The sequence below is a fragment of the Elephantulus edwardii genome, unplaced genomic scaffold, assembly GCF_000299155.1.
Source record: "Elephantulus edwardii isolate Elephantulus edwardi_28Jun2011 unplaced genomic scaffold, EleEdw1.0 scaffold00324, whole genome shotgun sequence".
Taxonomy (NCBI): Eukaryota; Metazoa; Chordata; class Mammalia; order Macroscelidea; family Macroscelididae; genus Elephantulus; species Elephantulus edwardii.
This window is the reverse complement of record NW_006400074.1, coordinates 2278124-2297163: the sequence shown is the minus strand read 5'-3', so window position 1 is coordinate 2297163 and position 19040 is coordinate 2278124. Positions and strand designations below refer to the sequence as shown.

The window sequence follows — 19040 nt, the reverse complement described above, 5'->3', positions numbered from 1 at the left end:
CCAATTGGCAGCATCAGTATGGATGGTGAAGAGATTGAGATAGTTAACAGTTTTAGTTTACTTGGCTCCACAGTCAACAATCTTGGTAACAGCAGCCAGGTAATCAAGAGATGAATTGCATTGGGAAAGTCGGCTGTGAGGGACTGCTCAAGAGTACTGAAGAGCAACAACGTCAAGCTGGATACTAAGGTGCGCCTGATCCAGGCTATAGTCTTTGCAATTACTTGCTATGCATCGGAGAGTTGGACAGTGAATAGGGATGACAGAAAGAGAATTGATGCATTTGAGTTGTGGTGCTGGAGAAGAGTGTTGAATATACCATGGACTGCAAAGAGAACAAACAGGTTTGTCCTGGAGAGGGTGAAGCTGGAATGTTCCCTGGAGTCAAGGATTCTGAAGCTTCATCTGACATACTTTGGGCATGTTGCAAGGAGGGTTTGGTCCTTGGAGAGGGACATCATGTTTCAGAGAGTGGAGGGACGGCAGAGGAGGGGAAGACCCTCGATGAGATGGATCAATTCTGTGACTGGGGTGGTAGGAATGAGTGTGTCAGAGACGGCGAGGTTGGCACAGAATAGAACGGCATTTAGGGCTCTTGTACATAGGGTCGCTGTGAGTAGCAAGCAACTTGGCGGCACATAACAACAACAACAAGGTGACAATTTTTAAAGCCTATTCACTATAGAATCTATTCATTTTAACAGCATTTATTATTAAATGCAGGAATAATTGCAACTCTGAGTTGTCACCACTTCATAAAGTGATTGCTTACTCAGGAGGCCTTGAAATGTCTTATGTAAAATTATCTGAAGTTGTGAAGTGTGGAATAATGAAAATCATGTTTATCCCAAATAGTTTCATTTTGCCACATTTTTCCATTTTACCAAAATGCTATTGCTTTTTTCAAAAGTAAAACAGAGGTTTGAAGGAAAAATGATATGCCAAAATTGTTAATAATTAAAAGAGAAACATACAGTTTTCTGTCACTTCTTCCATCAGCTCCTACCCTAGTTAGAAATACTAACAAAAACTAGGATGGCCTTACCTTCTTGGGGAAAGTGAAGAGTGAAAGTTTCCCACATTTTAGTTAAAGTTTGACATATCTTGTCCTCTGTGTGAGGCAAGGAGAAAAGGAAATTAAAATACCAATGTTTTAGCTCCCTCAGTTAACTCCAACCAGGCAGACTGCTGGTGACCAGAATTGGCTTTCTCATACTTCTCTGGTCACTACAGTCTGTTTTCCTTTAAAGTTAGAATGAATGTAGTCCAAAATGTCCCCACTAATTAAACATCATTAAACATGGTAAACATCTGACATACTTTGGGCAGCAGGTTGTTAGGAGGTGCTATTCCTTGGGAAAAGGACATCACGCTTGGGAAGGCAGAGGAATACCGCAGGAGAGGAAGACCCTCAAGTACAGGGATTCACACAGTGACTGCAGCAATAGACTGGAGTATGTCAGAAATGGTGAGGACAGCACAGGATAGGACAGAGCTCAGATCTGCAGCTCACAGGCTTGTTAGGAGTTGTACTTGACTCAACAACATATACACAGCAATTAAAACATATTTCTTCTGTGAAAGAATAGCTTTCTAGGATAAAATTAAAAAGAGAAAGGGGAGAAAGTTTTAAAGCCTTTCCAGTCACCGGAGCAAAACATAAAAAAAGATCTTAAGCAAAGATGGAGGTGACAAAGAACTAGTGTCTCGAGCACTGGAATCACACTGCTCCTTCAGCCAGGTCCTGCCCACAAAGAACATTCCACTCCACATCATTAAGAAAAATTAGAATTTGAAGGGAAGGACAATGTGGAATGAATGGACAATAACATTGTGTATATTGTAATTAATATTATAAAACAAAATATGATTAACTGATTGACAGAAAGATAAAACAAAACACCTCACAATATATTTTGTAAACATTCACACAAATCAAAGGGGGGAAACACCCCAAAACTAAAATCCAGTGTATCTAGAGCAAGCCCACACACAGCACACAGAGCACACTGTTCTTCAGTAAATTTCTAGGAAAAGCTAGGTGAACAGATGTTCTTCAAAGCATCCGTGGCTGGAGCCCCGGCTGGGTCGGGGGGAGGTGGTGCTTGACAAGTCCTAAGCAGCCATCAGAGCTGTGCAGGTTTAGGTCTTGAAGATCAGGAAGCCTCCAAATGTAGAGGCTGTAGGGGCCCTAGGGGTTACCAGTCCCTGGGTTAACTCAAACCACACCCTCTCCCCCTTCTGCAGCTCAGCTAGAGCAAAAGTCACTGCTGGGCTTCCACTCCTCTGGTCCCCAACAATAGAGACTGGGGTCTGATGGTGACCTCCAAACACCAGCTGTCCAGTCCCTGGGCCTGGACCAAATTCGATGCTCACAGCAAACAAATATACCCCACGCTCAGGGGCTTGGAAGTAGCCATGTTCCGGGAAGTAGCTGCTGCCAATGTTGATGTAGGTCGTGTTGAACTTCACAGTCTTTGAGGCAGACGTCTTTTCTGAATAGCTGGCATAGAAGGCCACAGGAAAACCTGAAAGTACAGGAGGAAAGTGCTCAGGGTATAAACAGCATGAGAAGTTAAGCCCCAACACCTGCTGTCTCAACTTGTCAGCATTAGCAATAAGTCACTGACTAGAAAACCAGAATGGTGCTTGAATAGTTTGATAAAGGATTCTATGGAAAAACCTCATCAGAGAAGGAAGGGAATGTAAAAATGCAGAAGAGAATGAACCATTCTCATGGAATTCAGACTTTCTGGAGCCATAAAGGCTGGATGAACCCTTAAAACTACTGTCTGAGATGATCTTTAAAGCTTCAGTCAGTAATAGCCCCTGACTCTAGTAAAGAATATCTGTCCTGAACATGGTGATCACTTAAGAATGATCTATCAGGGATCCAACTGACAACAGCAACTGGAGAGTTTACATGTGTAACTTAAGAGGACGGTAAGTTTGTATTTGCACAATTTGAAGCATATAATCAATGCTACTAAATGGTATATGTAAAGAATTGTTTGCGTTGTCAGCTTTATTTCAAAGAGTAATAAGCCAAGAAATGAAGAAATAGGTCAACTGGTAACAGCCATTAGCAACACCTTAGGGAGCAGGAGCTGAGTGGCCAGTGCACAGTATATCCTTAAACAGAGGACAAGTCTGTTATCTAGACTGGTGAACGTGTTAACAAAGCATTTCCTCTCTGATGCCTTTTCCTACCAATGTTCTTGAGAGACAAATACTCCAGCTTTACAGATGAGAAAACTTAGAGAGTCTGGAGCCAAAAGTCAGGCTGACACAGGAACCCTCATCTCTGACACCCGACTACTATCTACTCGGGATCTTGAGGCATCACTGTCACTAGTGAGATGAGTAAGGAACAGTGAACGTACTCCTGCTGCATGTTTGATGCGGATTTTGAGTAAGGAAGAAGCAGGTGGAGCCAAGAAAGAAAAGTTTCTTAGAGATGCAGGTTTTCCACCTAGGTTTCAAATTAGATCTTACTGTTTGAAACCCTGCAATGTTAGATGGGAACACTGAGGCCCAGAGAAGGAAAGCTGTTTGCTCCAGATCACACAGCTAATAAATGGCTGAGTTGAGAGCAGACACGTCTGCACATGGACAAGCACTTTGCTGAGATGAGATGGACACAGGCAGGAGGCTCAGATGCAGGAGCACGTTGTGCGTGAAGAGTGAGGAAATGCAGTGAGGAAGGGGGTGTTCCAACTGCTCAGCTTGGAAAGAGCGGGCCAGAATAGCAAGGGGGGGAAGTCTTTTTGGGATTGCAGCTATGACCAAGCTCCCCACCTCGTAGAGACCAACCTGCCCAGAAGTTGTTGACTTAGATCCAGGAACTTGCGTCCAGACCCTTTGTCTCTCTTTGTGCAGAAACCGCCTTTTACATGAAAATACTCTTCCTTAATTGTGAAAGAGTGCTTGAGAATTCAAAAATCACTTGGGAAGAAACTGCCCATTTTTCTCCTAAAGAGCAGCTGGTGGATTTGAATCTGTCCTTGGATTAACAGTACAACTCCTGACCCACTAGGACACCAGCGCTCCCTTTATGAGAACTGTTGCTGTTAGGTGCTGTCAAGTTTATCACGACTCATAGTGACCCTATGAACAACAGATCTAAACCATGAATAGCTTTCCTTCTGTCAAGTTGCAGGGAAAGGGGCTGGCACTGCAGTTCTTCCAGCACCCAGGAGGGGGTGCACTATCCCAGCAGAAGGAAGGCAAGACTGGGGCGCCCTCTACCCGACCGTACTCTCCCTTCACCTGCTCCATCAGCCTGCACGGGCCCTGGCTGACCCCACCCAGGAAGTGTCCACAGCCCTGCAAAAGGTGGAAGGATTGCGCTGGTAGTCCGGCCCAGAATAGGCTTCTCTCACAAGTGACTGCACACATTCAAGTCCTACAGACTTCCTGCAGAAGACAAAGGGAAATGGGTACACTGAAGCCCTGAATCACCCTCAAGAGAAAAAAGACGGAGAGTTAATGTAAATAAACTGGAACAAGACTTTAGCCTTGCCTGAAAATGTTAGGAAATGGGAACCATCGGCTGGGGTCCTACAACATCCCAAACTGGCACTATTACCAGCTGTCACTGAAGTAGGCATGAACCAGAAACAAAGAAAACCTAACGTTGCCTGGTCCTGAGCCATCTTCATGGGCCTCTGAGACCAATGTTGTGGATATTGTGTCTGCCCATCTCATTCTTGCTGACCCTCCAATAACCGCAGCGACCTTTTCTAGTCATTGGTCTTTCCTAGTGATGTGTCCAAAGTGGGCTGGTTACGTGTTGCAATCTTGCCTCTATGAAACACTGTGGCTGTAAGCCTGAGTTGGTGCGTGCCAACACCACCTACCTTACGTACAACCGTCTGATGTATGTGTTCATTCCCCTTTATACAGAGGCAGACACTAGGGCAAATCAATGACTATCGAGTCCCACCACTCTCGAGAAGACACACATGGTGAGCCCTGAGAGCATGCAGCGGGGAGGGAGCTTCTGTGGGCAAGCACTCCTCCAGCCCATGCACCACTGGAGAGACAGTGCAGGGTCCTCGTGCCAGTCCCCACCACCAACACTCAGCCTCTGTCAAAGTAAAGCCAGCAGGGCCACAGAGCCTAGTGGTCTCATCTCAGGACCACTCAGGAGAGGGATGGAAAGGTGGAGAGCACATAATTTCAGCCTTGTAGACAGCTCCCAAGCGCTTGGGGTTCTGTGGGGACTAGTCACTAAGGGCCTTTCGGAAGACATGGGGCCGGGAAGGGCACAACCTGGTCTCCTCTGGGCCACTAATAGTTGTTTGAGCAAGACACTTTCCTGGTAGTACCTCATTTCTGGATAAAAAGAGGTGATAATTCATGAACTGTGGTGTTCCCATGTGGAAGGTCTAAGAAGGGAACCACGTGACACCCAGCACAAGGCAAAAAGAAGAGTGGAATATTTGCACAGAGAATGAACTCCTTGTGCACACTCGTTTAAAAACCTGTAACTAAGAGCTGAGATGGGGGGATATGAGGTCGTAACAGGAACTGGGAGAAGCATGCTCCCCTTCAGCCCTACAGTTGTGACAGGGAAGCCTTGAGCCAACAGCATATATCTGAGCTTTGGACATGGACATTAACATGCCAGCTGACTCTACTGGCTCCCAGGTTCTAACACTGACAGTGATTCTAGTAGAAGCAGTCATTTCTACCACACTAGGGAACTCTGGTGGTCTAGTGCTAAGGAACTATGCTACCACTTCCAAGGTAGATAGTTCAAATCCACCAGCTGCTCTGCAATCTCCTCCTGTGCAACTTGCTGGAAGGTAGGTCACCACTGGTCAGTTCCCACTCCACAGTACATGACGGTAACAATGTACCATAGTAGGTTTACCTGTCAATCTATTCTACTGAGATGGCTGTGTGTTACCATCACAGTTTTTTAAAAGACTAACAGGGTCACCATGCTGGACAAATTTCAGCCGACCTTCCAAAGACAGACCAGGAAGAAAGGTCTATTGATCTACTTCCAAAAATCGGTCAAAAAAGAATTAACTGGATCACAACATAGTATTGACCAGTCTAGGTCTGGAAGATGAGCCCCTTAAGGTGAATCTCAGTAACAGACTGTAGGGATGTGGAGGATGTGTGAGACCAGGCAGCGTTTTGTTCCATTGGATATGAATAGGAGTCGGGGTTGGAAAGCAATTAACAAAATCAACACACTCTGAGTGGCTGAGTCCTAGGTACTAAGTGGGAGCCCAAGTCGTCACTACAGGCCTGAGAATTCTCCCACACACCCCCACTGCCTAGGCAGACAACTCCACAGCCTAGACCTCTCCGCCTCTAGAAGACCTCACCTGTAGAATGCCCTGCCGCCTAGACACCCCCACAGCTAGACAGCCCCACCATCTAGACAGCTTCACCACTAGACACCCCCGCCGCCGAGACACCCCCACTGCTAAACACCCTCGCTGCTAGATATCCCTACTTCCCAGACACCCCTGTCCCCAGTGCTCACCTGCCTCGCCTGGATCTGTAACCAAAGCACGGCCATGGCCTCGGAGGAGTGACTGCTCTGCCTGTTTCTTGTCCCGTGTCCCCGGAGCCTTCAGGCCCTTCTGTTTCTTCTCCTTTCTGCTCAGCATGGCCTGAAGTTTCTCCAGGTCTAAACTGACGTTGCCTGCCACCAGCCCTTGGAAGTTCCCAAACAGGCTATGGAAGAGCTGTTGGTGCCGCTCCAAGTCTAGCTGGGTGGTGAAGAGCGCGCTTTCCAGGGCCGATAATGAATCACTGCTGCCAGCAGCCCTGGAGGCCTCACAGCACTGCTCGGCCCGCTGAACCTGGGCACCCAGGAGCTGGAGCTCGCCCTTCAGTGCAAACAGATCTCTGCGTTCGGCGCTGGGGTCCCCCTCGCGCGGTACCTCGTGGCTGGGCTCCAGGTGCTCTGCCTCGGGACCGACCCAGCCCTGCAGGCTGCTGGCGGCCTGCTCCAAGGCGCTCACCCTGCTGGCAAGGGTCGCCCAGCCGAATGCCTGCTCCCGCAGCCCGCTGGCCGCTTCCTGCAGGCCCAGGCGGATCTGCTCATAGGACAGGGGCAGTGGGCTGGGATCATCCTCCGACAAGGCCTCTAGCATCTCCTCCCCGAAGAGCGCCACAAGCACGGCCTCGTGCCGCAGGGCGTCCTCCAGCAGCGCTCCAAAGGAGCTGTTGAGCAGGCGCAGCTGCACGCGGACTGAGCCCTCAGCCGCCTGAAGCTCCGCCACCTCGCGCAGCAACACGTGCAGCTGAGTGCGCAGGCGCGCCTTGTCTGCGCTTGCACGCTCTGCCTCGGCTCTCTGAGCATCCACCGCCAGGGAGAGGTCCTCCATCGCGGCCCGCAGGGCGTGCACGGCGGGGCTTTCCAGAGGCCGTCGCTCCTCCAGGTTAACCTGAGTCTCCTCCAGGGCCTGAGTGGTGTCCCTCTGGCCCTCCCGGATGACGTCCATGTCCAAGTAGAGCTTCTGACAGTTGCAGTCCTTGATGTACTTTATGAGGTCGGCATGGCCACCCTGCAGGTGCTGGAGGGTGAGGTTGAGCTCCAGCAGGTGCCGTTCCATCTCCTCCTTATTCTCCTCCATAATCAGCGACTTCTCCATGAGGATCACCCGGAGCTCGCGCAGCGCCGTGTGGTTCACGTACAGCTCCTGCACCTGCCGCTCCACCTTGCTAATCTCATCAAAGGTCTCATCCGATTCTGAGTATAGCTCCTTGATCTCGTCCCCGTGCTGGGCCAGGGTTGTCCTAATATCCTCCAGAGTCCTCTGCAGCTCCTCTTCCCGGCGGCCCGAGTCCACATGCAGGCTGGAAAGGTTCCTCTGCAGCTGCCCCAGTCTCGCCTGCAGGCTCTCTGGCTCTGGCCTGGCCCCAGCTCCTAGCCCAACCACAGCCAGCAGACTACCGTTGAGTGTCAGGAGCTCCTGGGCCTTGTAGAATCGTTTCAGCTTGGTGTCCATGTTAACCTGGACCTCCTCCAGGGACCGTTGCAAGGAGAGGTTCTGGAGGTGCAGGCGATCTTCCACATCCTGCCGCAGCTGACCCACTCTCTCGACAGTCTCTTGCACCTTACTTTCAAATTTGGCACCAAGCTCCTGGAAGTCTGCGCTGGCCACGATGCTTTCCTGGATCCTCTGGATGGCCAGGCGATTGGTTTCCACATCGTGAGACAGATTTGTTAGGGTCTGAGAAAGGTCGTGCAGGCTTTTGTTGAAGTCCCTCCAGATGGAGCTGAAATGCACTCGTAGAAAGGCCTCCATTTGGGACCGCAGCACTTGCTCCAGGGGTCTGTTGGGCAACTCTGCAGGCACCAGAGACACATTTGTAAGTGTGTTGCAAGAGTAGAAATCCCTAGCATGCAGCCTCCCCTGAAGGTAACACTTCAGATGTGACTCACCAAGCTCAGTTTGATTTGCCTGAGCAGTAGCTTCTGTGAGATTACTCTCCGAGGCTGTCCATATGTCCTCAAGGCTGCCAGCCAACTGGTGAAAATCATTCTGGAGTTCTTGCAGCTGATGTTCCTGCTGCAGTGTCACCTTTCTGATCTCCGCAACTTGGAAGCCTAAATGCATATCAGAGGCCGGGCCTACCCAGATCACAAGGGACAGAGATTTAGGAGTTGGGAGCAGGAAGGCAGGCTGACGCTCTGTAAGCTTAGGCACCTGTAGCTCAGGAAGGACAGCAAGGGAGTCCTGAGGATGATACCCCACACCCACCCCAGGAGACATGGTTAATACATCCTGGCATTCCAACTTTCTCAGTCACACAGAAATAGCCTCAAAATGCATGCTTCCAGGCACCACTTGTCAGGAATAGGAGCTGGTCATTTCAGGAAATTAATCGCCACCCCAACTCCAGTCCTAACCCTGAGAGATCCCACAAATGGTATCTCTTGGTGGCTTGATCTGTACAAAATCCAAGTCCAGTGATGGCATGCCTCTGATTAGGGACTTGTGTGGTTCAAGGGCAAGGACAGTGCCAGATGAAGCTGTGCTCCTAGGCAACCTCTCAAGGGCATGTGTGTGGATTCTACAGACTGGCAGTGGTGAGCGCGGGTTTCCCAGGGTGGAGTGGAGCAGGGAGGGTGAGAAAAGACCGTCTACTGATTCAAGGGGCTAGTTTTCCTAAAATGACTCCCCTCATCAAAGGAGAAGGGGCACTAGAACTCTGCCTGACCACCGTCCTGCACAGCCAGGAAGTCCAAAGGGATTTTTCCACCTTCCCAGGAGAGGTACAAACCATGTTCAGCACTGACTGGCACTTCCCAGGGTTCCTGGTGGCTGTCACCTGGATCTGCAGGCTCCGAGAGTGACATGGGAACTGCTGAGAAAAGCAGGGAGGTTGTGGAATATTGCCCTGGGGGTCAGGGGCTCTGTGCCACCTCTGGAATCTGAGGTTGAGGTGGGAGGAAGTAGGGAGAGTAGATATCTATAGCAAGATGGGGCAAGCCACAAGTGCCCTACCGTGGTGCTGGCAGTCAGGGCCCACATAGCCTGGGCAGCACCTCCAGGCCACAGAGGCCAGAACCTTCTGCTTGACCTGGTACATTGGCTTGGAGGCCATGCGATACCTGCGGAGGGAGAACCGGCTCAGAGACTAGGGGGCGGCAAGCACGCTGAGGTGACCAGAACTGCCCCATACTCACATGACTTTGATTTTCTGGCACTTGGGAGCTGACTGTGGACATGGCTGCTGTGAGTGGATGAGAAATTTCTCCGTTTTGCAAGCAGCTATGAAAGTGACCAGCTTGTACTTTTGGTAGGGGCACCAGTTACTAGAAAGAAAGCAGAAACTGAGTAAAAGGAGAGGGTGCAGAGCTGCCCACCTCTGCCTCATCCTTCTCTCCCAGGGGCCCACAGAAGGGACTAGGTCAGAGGCCCCACTCCCACCCCCACTCCCACCAAAGGTGAAGTTCCTGGAATACATTAGCCCTGAGGAGGGAGCATCTGTATTATTTATCCCCCTAGTTCAACATCAAATGCTCTGCAAACCCTTGTCTGAGACAGCATATGTTCTACTGCCTCACAGGAGCAAGCCCTGGGACAGCATGCAGAGGCTGAGGACACCCCAAAATCACACAGCAAGTTAATGGCAGAGGCAGAACACATTTCATGGTTGTTCCTGGTAGCAGGAAGGTTGCCTGGTGCAGCTGGGGCTGGGGAGTCCTGAAGCCAGTCCCTCCGAAACCACTTTCTAGCTGTGGCCCTTTGAGCAAGGCACTCGGCCAAGAGAACCACTTTCCCCATGACAATATAGATTCTCTCTATGCAGTAGGCTGAGGAGTGCTCCTAACAGGCACTCAAAGCATGGCTCCAGGGCCCCACCCCGATTGCCCTGACAGCTGCCTCCATTACTACTCACATTTTTCCTCACCAGAGACCTCCCCCAGGAAGGGCACCTGCCCTTTGTCCTGCCCTGTTAGTGCTGTTACACAGACGGACTTTCCAGTAGTACCACACTGTTGAGAAGGTGGCATCATGTGAGCTAGCTCCTCTCGGGGTTCGCTGAGGTTCCTCGAGGCTGGTTTGGACGGCTGCATCTGAAAGACCTGGGTAGTTCCTTCCTCACTGCCTTTCCCTAGAATGTGCCATGACAGGTACTGAAGAGGGCTGATCAGTGTTCACTCACATGCCGGCAACTTGAAGGGGTCAGTGCGAAGGGTCAGTGTCCACCCTTCCCTCAGCAGACAGCTCACAGGGAGAGGGAGAGGCTCTGTCACCGTCCAAGCAGCAATGACCTCTGTAGATCAGTGCAGCTCAGCAGCTCTTGGTACTCAGAGCTGGACTCAAGACAGAGTACCAAGAACAGGCCTTCCCTCGGGGTCCCTGGGATGCCTGTCAGTCTCTGATGTGAGATACATGCTAGAACCACCAAGAAGCATCCAGGGGCCTGCCTGCCTACAGGACCTTTAGGGGGAGGTGATAACTGGGCTGAGTCTTAAAAAGAGACGAGGCAATAGAAGCGGTGGCACTGACATATGTGGGACCATAAATGTACCAACTGTGAAGAAGGGGTGGGACTGAGAGGAAAGGAGAAGCGAGACCATGGAGGCCTTGAATGCTGGATCCTGGGTACTGATGGGGAAGTGATACAAGTGAGCCACCCTGGCTCCTGGACATAAAAAGGTAGGAGAGGACAAGACTTGTTGAAGTTATTGCAAAGGTCTAGGCAGGAGAAGATGGCGACTTGGATTGGACTCACTGTGATGAATACAGAAGAAATGGTCCTGTTATGAGACGCTAGAAGTCAAAATGCATGGACGTTGGTGATAACGTTGGGGGTTGAGATTTTTATTCTTTGCTAATAGTTTGTGTACTGGGTCATGCAGTGTAACCGGAAGGATAGAAAGAGATTAAATGACAATGTGTGTTTTGAATGTTATGGCCCCCAGCTCCCAACTTACTCCCAAGTGTTTCCCAGAGCCCTGCCAGCCAGCTTTTATCCTCTTAGCCTGGAAAAGCTTTTCAGGAAAATGGCCCAGTCCAAGAGGAAAGACGCAAAGATCCTCAGGAGTCCCCCAGTGAAATTGCCTAACCAGAGCTTCCTGAAGCAAAATGGATCAGAAAGCCCCTCCCAATACCACTAATGGCTGAGCACCCTACTGTATAAAAAAGATTGGAGTTCTGAACATTCCCAGAGGTGCTTGAAAGACAGGTCTGGCGATCTGTCTCTTAGAAATCACAGCGTGAAAGCCGCACGATGTAGTTAAACTCTCTGCTTGTGGGGCCACCATGATTGGAGTCAACTCCTTGACAAAAACTAAAAACCAAAACCTCTTGGTGAGCAGTTAGCCAACGATTACTTCAGAGGAAAATCGCCATTACAGATGACGTGGTGGTGTTGGTGTACCATTGAATCAGAACCAACTCATAGCTAACCCTTTAGCATGTTTTCAGAGGCAGTTTAATCACATGGGAGGAGATCCACATGATTCCCTCATGGAGCAGCTGGCAGATTTGAACTGAGCAGAATGTGATGCACTTGAAAAGAAAATTAAAGATACTGGAGGAATAGATCTTTTTGTTGGAGGAATAGGTCCCAATGGTCATATTGCTTTCAATGAGCCAGGATCCAGTTTAGTGTCAAGGACAAGATTAAAGACTAGCAATGGACACCATTTTGGTAAATGCCAAATATTTTGATGGAGATTTGTCAAAAGTGACAACTATGGCTCTGACAGTTGGTGTGGGGACAGTGATGGATGCTCGAGAAGTAATGATCCTCATAACAGGTGCACACAAAGCATTTGCTCTGTACAAAGCAATAGAAGAAGGAGCCAGTCACATGTGGACTATTTCAGCTTTCCATAAACATCCTCAAACAATTTTTGCATGTGATGAAGATGCTACTTTAGAATTAAGAGTTAAAACTCTGAAATACTTTAAAGGTGTAATGAATGTGCACAATAAACTTGTGGATCCATTATACAGTATGAAAGAAGAAATTAAAGGAGATTGGGGCAAAATTCTGGCTGAATGAATAAAAACACTGAGTAGTAAATGAATTTTTAGCTTGCCATATGATAGAACATAGGGAATTTTGAAGGTTGTCACTTTTATATAGTCCCAAGATTTATGTTAAAACATTCCATACTTTTGCATTTTCTTTAAACAAGGACTTGCATAGGTCTCACAATCTCACAAGTTATGTATTAGCTAGCCTATAAAAAGAATGCAGAAATGAAAAAAAAATAGTGTCATATAAGAAATAAGATTAGGAAACTATAAAAAAGAAAGCAAGCAGAAAGAGTTCTTGAAAATAAAAACCATAAAGACAAAAGTAGAGGGGAAAGTAAATGTATTTTTAAAGAAAGAAAGTTAAAGATCTCTAAAAGAAGAACAAAGAGTAAAATGGGGAAACAAGAAAGAAAAGATAAGAAAAATAAAGGATCAATCCTGAAAATCCAACTTTCAAATAATAATAGAGTTCCAGGAAAAAAAGAAGGTATTTCAAAATCATAGAAAAGCATCATGCTTGGAAAGGTGAAGGGTCAGAGTACGAGAGGAAGACCCTCAACAAGATACCCTCAACACACACACACACACACACACACACACACACACACACACACACACGATAGACTGACACAGTGATGATAGCAAAGGGCTCAAGCATGCCAGAGACAGTGAGGGTGACACAGATAGGACAGGGTTCATAGGGTCACTGTGAGTCCTAGCTGACTTTGTGACACATAACAGTATCAACAACGATGACAGAACACCCCAGAAGTTAAGGGGTTGAATTTACAGATTCAAAAGGTCAATAAAGTAACTACAATATGATGAAAGTAAACTCACATCAGAGTACAATGTGAAATTCTGTTTTCAGAAGTCTACAGACAGAAATAAAATTCTACAATCTTTGTGGAACAGTCAGCTTATTGTTTTAAAGGGCTTTTGTAGTCACTGACTTTGACTACACGGCTGAGGAGCTCTGGTGTCCTAGTGGTAAGAAGCTTTGTTGCAATCCTGAAGGCACACTGTCAAATCCACCAGGTGTTTTGCAGGGGGGAAATGGGCAACCTCCTCCCCTGCAATTTACTGCTTCTAAAAACCCACAATTGGCAGCACCATGATGGATGGAGAAGACATTGAGGTTGTTAACAATTATAGCTTGCTCAGTTCTACAGCCACTTGGCATCAGCAAGTCAGGAAATCAAGACAATTGCATTAGGTAAATCTGCTGTCAGGGACCTTTCCAGAGTACTGAAATGCTGCAATGTCAGTCTAGAGACTAAGGTGTGCCTGATCCAGGCCATGGTCTTCACAATTACTTGCTATGCATCAAAGAGCGGGACAATGACAAGGATGACAAAAGAAGAATGGATGCCTTTGAGTTGTGGTGCTGGAGAAAAGTCTTGATCATACCATGAACCACCAAGAAAACTAATAGGTCTGTCTTGGAGAGGGTGAAACCAAGTTTCTCCTTGGAGGCTAGGATTTTGAAGTTCCATCTCCCATACTTTGGGCATGTGGCCAGGAGGGACCAATCCTTGGAGAGCAGCATGCTCAGAAGGGTGGAGGGACAGTGCAGGAGAGGAAGACCTCAGATGAGATGCATTGACACAGTAACTGAGGCAATTAGGGTAGGTGTGTCGGAGTCAGTGAGACTGGCTCAGGACAGGGCAGGCTTCAGAACTGCTATAGATAAGGTCACTAAGAGTTGCAGGTGACTCGATGGCACATAACAACAGTAACCAGAAAGGAAGAAGTATACCGTGCATATTCTTTGGGTTTAGAGATTCCTTCACCTGTCAGACCAGACCTACATAAGAGCAGCAGCAGCCTCAGCAGAGAATCAGAGACCGACATGAGACAGAGCTGCCTTAGGACTGCTGCTCCATGGAGCCAGGGTCAAGTACCTTCACCCAAACTTGCTGGGGGGTGAGGGTGGAGAGTTTCTAATTGGCAGGACCAGGAGAGCTTTAGATGGATTGATTCAGTGACTGGGGTAATAGGGGTAGGTATATCAGAGACAATAAGATTGGCACAGGGTAGAGCAGGGTTTTAGGGCTGTTGTACATAGGGTCGCTATGAGTCACTGTGACTCAATGGCAACAAGAGAGCTTTGAGACACTGGCCTAACGTCCCAAGACTGAAGGAAGGCTGAAGGACCTGTGATCATGCATGAGAAGCAGCTATGACTGAGGAATTGTGTCCTGCTAACCTGAATTGTAACATGTTAACTTCCTTAATAAAGGTCATAACCACGAGTGTGGTCTTATGAACTCTGTGTGGTATGGCCATTACCTTGGATTGCACACCCAATAGTGTACCAGTACAACTGGTATGTTGGGATAAGTAGGTGTGGGGGTGTAGAAACCATGTCTGACTTTATGGGAATTGGTTTTGCACTGTGGATGTTGCTGATTGGAACTGTTCCTCTTTGTGAAGTTAATAGAAACCAGGTGTGGCCATCCCTACTCTTTTCATAGTCATGCAGTATAAAAGCCAAGACAAACAGTTGCACACACCCCCAAACAATCAGCAGTTAAAATTGCTTTGGACTTCCCAGACAGCAACACTAGACATTCCAAAGCAGTAGAGCCTCCAAAATATTGAAGGAAAAGGATTTGCAATGAAAAAAGTCCTATGTTGTTGTTTATTGTTGTTATGTGCACAAAATTCTGCTCTATCCTGTGCCAATCTTATTGTCTCTGACACACCTACCCCAATGACTGAATCAATTCATCTCATTAAGGGTCTTCCTATCTTGCGCTGTCCCTCCACCCCCACCCCTCAAGCATAATGTCACTCTCCAAAGACTGGTCCCTCCTTACAAAATGTCCAAAGTATGTCAAAGCTTCAAAATCCTTGCCTCCAAGGAGTAGCCTGGTCTCACCCTCTCTAGGATGAACTTGTTTGTTCTCCTAGCAACCCATGGTGTATTCAATACTCTTCTCCAGCACCACAGATCAAAGGCATCAATTCTCCTTTTATCATCCCTAGTCATTGTTGAGCTTTCTTATGCATAGCAAGTAATTGCAAAGACTATGACCTGGATCAGGCACACCTTAGTCTCCAGACTGACATATTTGCTTTTCAGTACTTTGGAGAGGTCTCTGACAGCAGAGTTTCCCAATGCAATTTGTCTTTTAAGTTCCTGGCTGCTGGTACCAAGAATGTTGATTGTGGAGCCGAGCAAACAAAAGCTGTTAACAATCTCACTCTCTTCACCATCTATCATGATGCTACCAATCAGCCCAGTGGTGGGAATCTTTGTTTTCTTGCTGTTGAGCTTCAATCCATGTTGAACGCTGCAGTCCTTGACCTTCTGCAGCAAGCGCTTCAGGTCCTCCTCAGTTTCAGCAGGCAGGATTTTGTCATCTGCATAACGCAGACTGTTGATGAGTCTACCTCCAATCCTCATGCCACATTGCTCCTCATATAGCCCAGACTCCGGGATAATTTGTTCTGCATATAATCAACTAAATTATACAGCAACATGCAAGCAAAATTTCAAAACACTTTCAAACAAATAAGCCTTCAAAATACTGACCTTCCTGCATCCCTTAGCAATGAGCTCCTACAAAAGCTCATAGTGAGCTCCTAGAAGCTCAAATCCTGGTGCTAATCAGTGGCTGCTGAGAAGTGGAAGATGAAACCCACCTACCACTTCACAGGAGAAAGATATGCCCATGTGCATCCAGTGGAGCCATTCCATGACCTACAAGATCACTGTGAATCACAGTCAACTCAGTCTCAACAGGTTTACAGAACACTGCTTCTCAGTCATACCTGCACATTTAAACTATCACATGTCTCTTTAAAATTAGATTCCCCAGGCACTGCCCCTAGACAGTGCAATAAGATTCTTTCGGGTTAGAACCTGGGCATCAGCATCTTGAAAGTTTCCTAGGTTATTCTAAAGTACAGTCCAGAGTAAGTACTACTGTATCCAAGGAAATCTTCATCCAGACAGGAGAGTGAATCTAGAAAGAGGAAAGCATGGGGTCAGGAAACAGAAGTTCCATCTCAGGAATGAGATGAAACCACAGAAGATGATAAGAGGTGTCCAGATAATGAGTTACACTTGGCTTGTAAACAGTTCAGATTGGAGCGTATTTTGAGGTCTTGCAAAAGACTTCTCTAAGAAGACAACGTTGGCTAAATAATTAATGTGAATGAGTGTTAGACGAGATTTTAACGACCATCTGACCATTTAGGACTGAGTTAGTGATTTCATGAATTAAATTGTATCCCTCCAGAAGGTGTATCAATTTAGCTGGGCCACGACTCTAGTATTGTGTGGTTCTCTTCTTTTAGTCATATGTTCTAAATCCTAACCCTCAGTACTTAGAAATGAGGACAGCATGCTTTCCTCTCCTGTTTTCAGAAGGGGCCAGTAACCAGAGAAAGACATCATGCTGGGAAAAGTGGAGTGTTAGCAAAAAAGAGGAAGATCCCCAACAAGATGGATTGACACATGGCTGCAGCATGGGCTGCACAGCAGTGACTGAGAGAGAAAGGTGCAGCACCGGGTGGGATGGACTGCGCTCTCTCCTGCGCTGGATGGCACCAACCAATCACAATGATGCATGTTAGTGAGGCAGGAGCAGCGTGAGGTGTGTCTTAAGTTACACCTTTGACTCACTCGTATCATGTTGTTGTTGTTTTTTGGTGCTGTTGAATGGAGTACGACTCATAGCAATCCTAGGAACAAAAGATCTGAACCCTGTTCTGTCCTGCACCATCCTCACACTTCCCGACACACAGAGCCCATTGCAGCAGTCACCATGTCAATTCACCTGGTTGAGGGTCTTCCTCTCCTTCACCATCCCTCCACTCTTCCCTACATCATGTCCTTCTCTAAGGATAACCCCTCCTAGCAACATGCCCAGAGTATATGAGGCTAAGCATCATTAGTCTTGCCTCCAAAGAGCACTCTGGCTGCACCTTTCAAGACATATCTGTTCATTCTCTTGGCCGTCCATGGGATGTTCAGTGCTCTTTTCCAGCACCACAGCTTAAAGGTGTCAATTCTTTTCCTGTCATTCATTGTCCAGCTCTGAGATGCATAGCAAATGATCGGAAAGACTATGGCCTGAATCAGATGCACCTTAGTCCTCAAGCTGATATCACTACTCCTCAATAATTTGGAGAGATCCCTAACTGCAGCTTTTCCCAGTGCAATGTGTTTCCTTACTTCCTGACTGCTAGTACCAAGGGTGTTAATTGTGGACCCAAGTAAGATGAAGCTGTTGACAATTTCAATCTCCTCTGCATCCACCCTGATATTGCCTCCTATCATACAAGATGAAAAATGAGCAGAGAGGAAAAGGATCTTCCTGTCATCAAGAGAGAAGAGCTAGCAGCACAGTGCATCCTTTGGAGCCATGATCCTGAGACCGAGAACCTACTAGACCTGAGGGAACTGGATAGCAAGAGGGCGCAAAGAATGCCAGGCCCACAGATGCTGAAAACCTGTATCCTGGATTCAAACTTCTAGCCTTCTAAATGGAGAGAAGATAAATGCCTGCTTATTAAAGCTTGTGATATTTCCACAAAAACAGTGACCAAGAAGTTGAAAACACACACACACACACACACACACACACACACACACACACACACACACAATGATTGTTTACCTAAAGAAAAATGTAAAGTGGACAGGAAAAAAGACTAATCATGTTCTTCAAGGCTTAACTCTTACAGGTTATACATGTAGTCAAATGTATGTTGTTATGTGCCGTCGAGTCGTTTGCGACTCATAGTGACCCTACGTACAACAGCCCTAAACCCTGCTCTAACCTGTGCCAATCGCACTGCCTCTGACACACCCACCCCGATTACCTCAGTCACTGAATCAATCCATCTCTTCCCCTCTTGCGCTGTCCTTCTACCCTCCCAAGCATGATGTCCCTCTCTAAGGACCTGTCCCTCCTTGCTACATACACAAAGTATGTCAGACGAAGCCCCAGAATCCTTGCCTCCAAGGAGTAGCTTGGTTTAACCCTCTCCTGGATGAATATGTTTGTTTTCTTGGCAGTCCATGGTACATTCAATACTCTTCTCCAGCACCACCGCTAAAAGGCATCAATTCTCCTTCTGTCCTCCCTAGTCATTGTCCAACTCTCTGATGCATAACAAGCGATTGAGAAGACCATGGCCTGTATCAGGTGTCTCCAGAGAGACACCGTTGCTCTTGAGTACTTTAGAGAGGTCCCTAACAGCAGACTTTCCCATCGCAATACGTTTTTTGAGTTCCTGGCTGCTGGTGCCAAGAGTGTTGACCATGGAGTCTAGCAAACTGAAGTTATGAAAAATCTCAATCTCTTCGCCATCCATCCTGATGCTACGGATTGGTCCAGTGGTGAGAATCTTTGTCTTCTTGACATTGAGCCTCAGTCCATACTGAGGGCTGCAGTCCTTGACCCAAGTGCATGAGGTCCTCCTCAGTTACAGCAAGCAGGGTTGTATCATCTGCATAACTCAGATTGTTAATAGATCTTCCATCAATCCTGATGCCACAATTCTCCTCTCAGAGCCCAGCCTCCTGGATAATCTGCTCTGCATACA

The 19040-nt window shown here is 47.5% G+C and overlaps 1 protein-coding gene across 1 annotated transcript in view; it reads right to left on the bottom strand.

Moving 5' to 3' along the window:
* Positions 1–2142: 2142 nt before the first annotated feature.
* The window catches only part of MMRN2 (multimerin 2), a 35331-nt gene continuing 18433 nt past the window's right edge, over positions 2143–19040 (bottom strand). Inside the window, exons 2-7 of the mRNA XM_006901405.1 lie at positions 9665–9793; positions 9483–9589; positions 9259–9339; positions 8417–8581; positions 6506–8320; positions 2143–2528 (exon numbers count right to left, since the gene is read on the bottom strand). Of these exons, the coding sequence (XP_006901467.1) occupies positions 2143–2528; positions 6506–8320; positions 8417–8581; positions 9259–9339; positions 9483–9589; positions 9665–9793 (2683 nt within the window). The remainder of the gene's footprint in view (positions 2529–6505; positions 8321–8416; positions 8582–9258; positions 9340–9482; positions 9590–9664; positions 9794–19040) is intronic.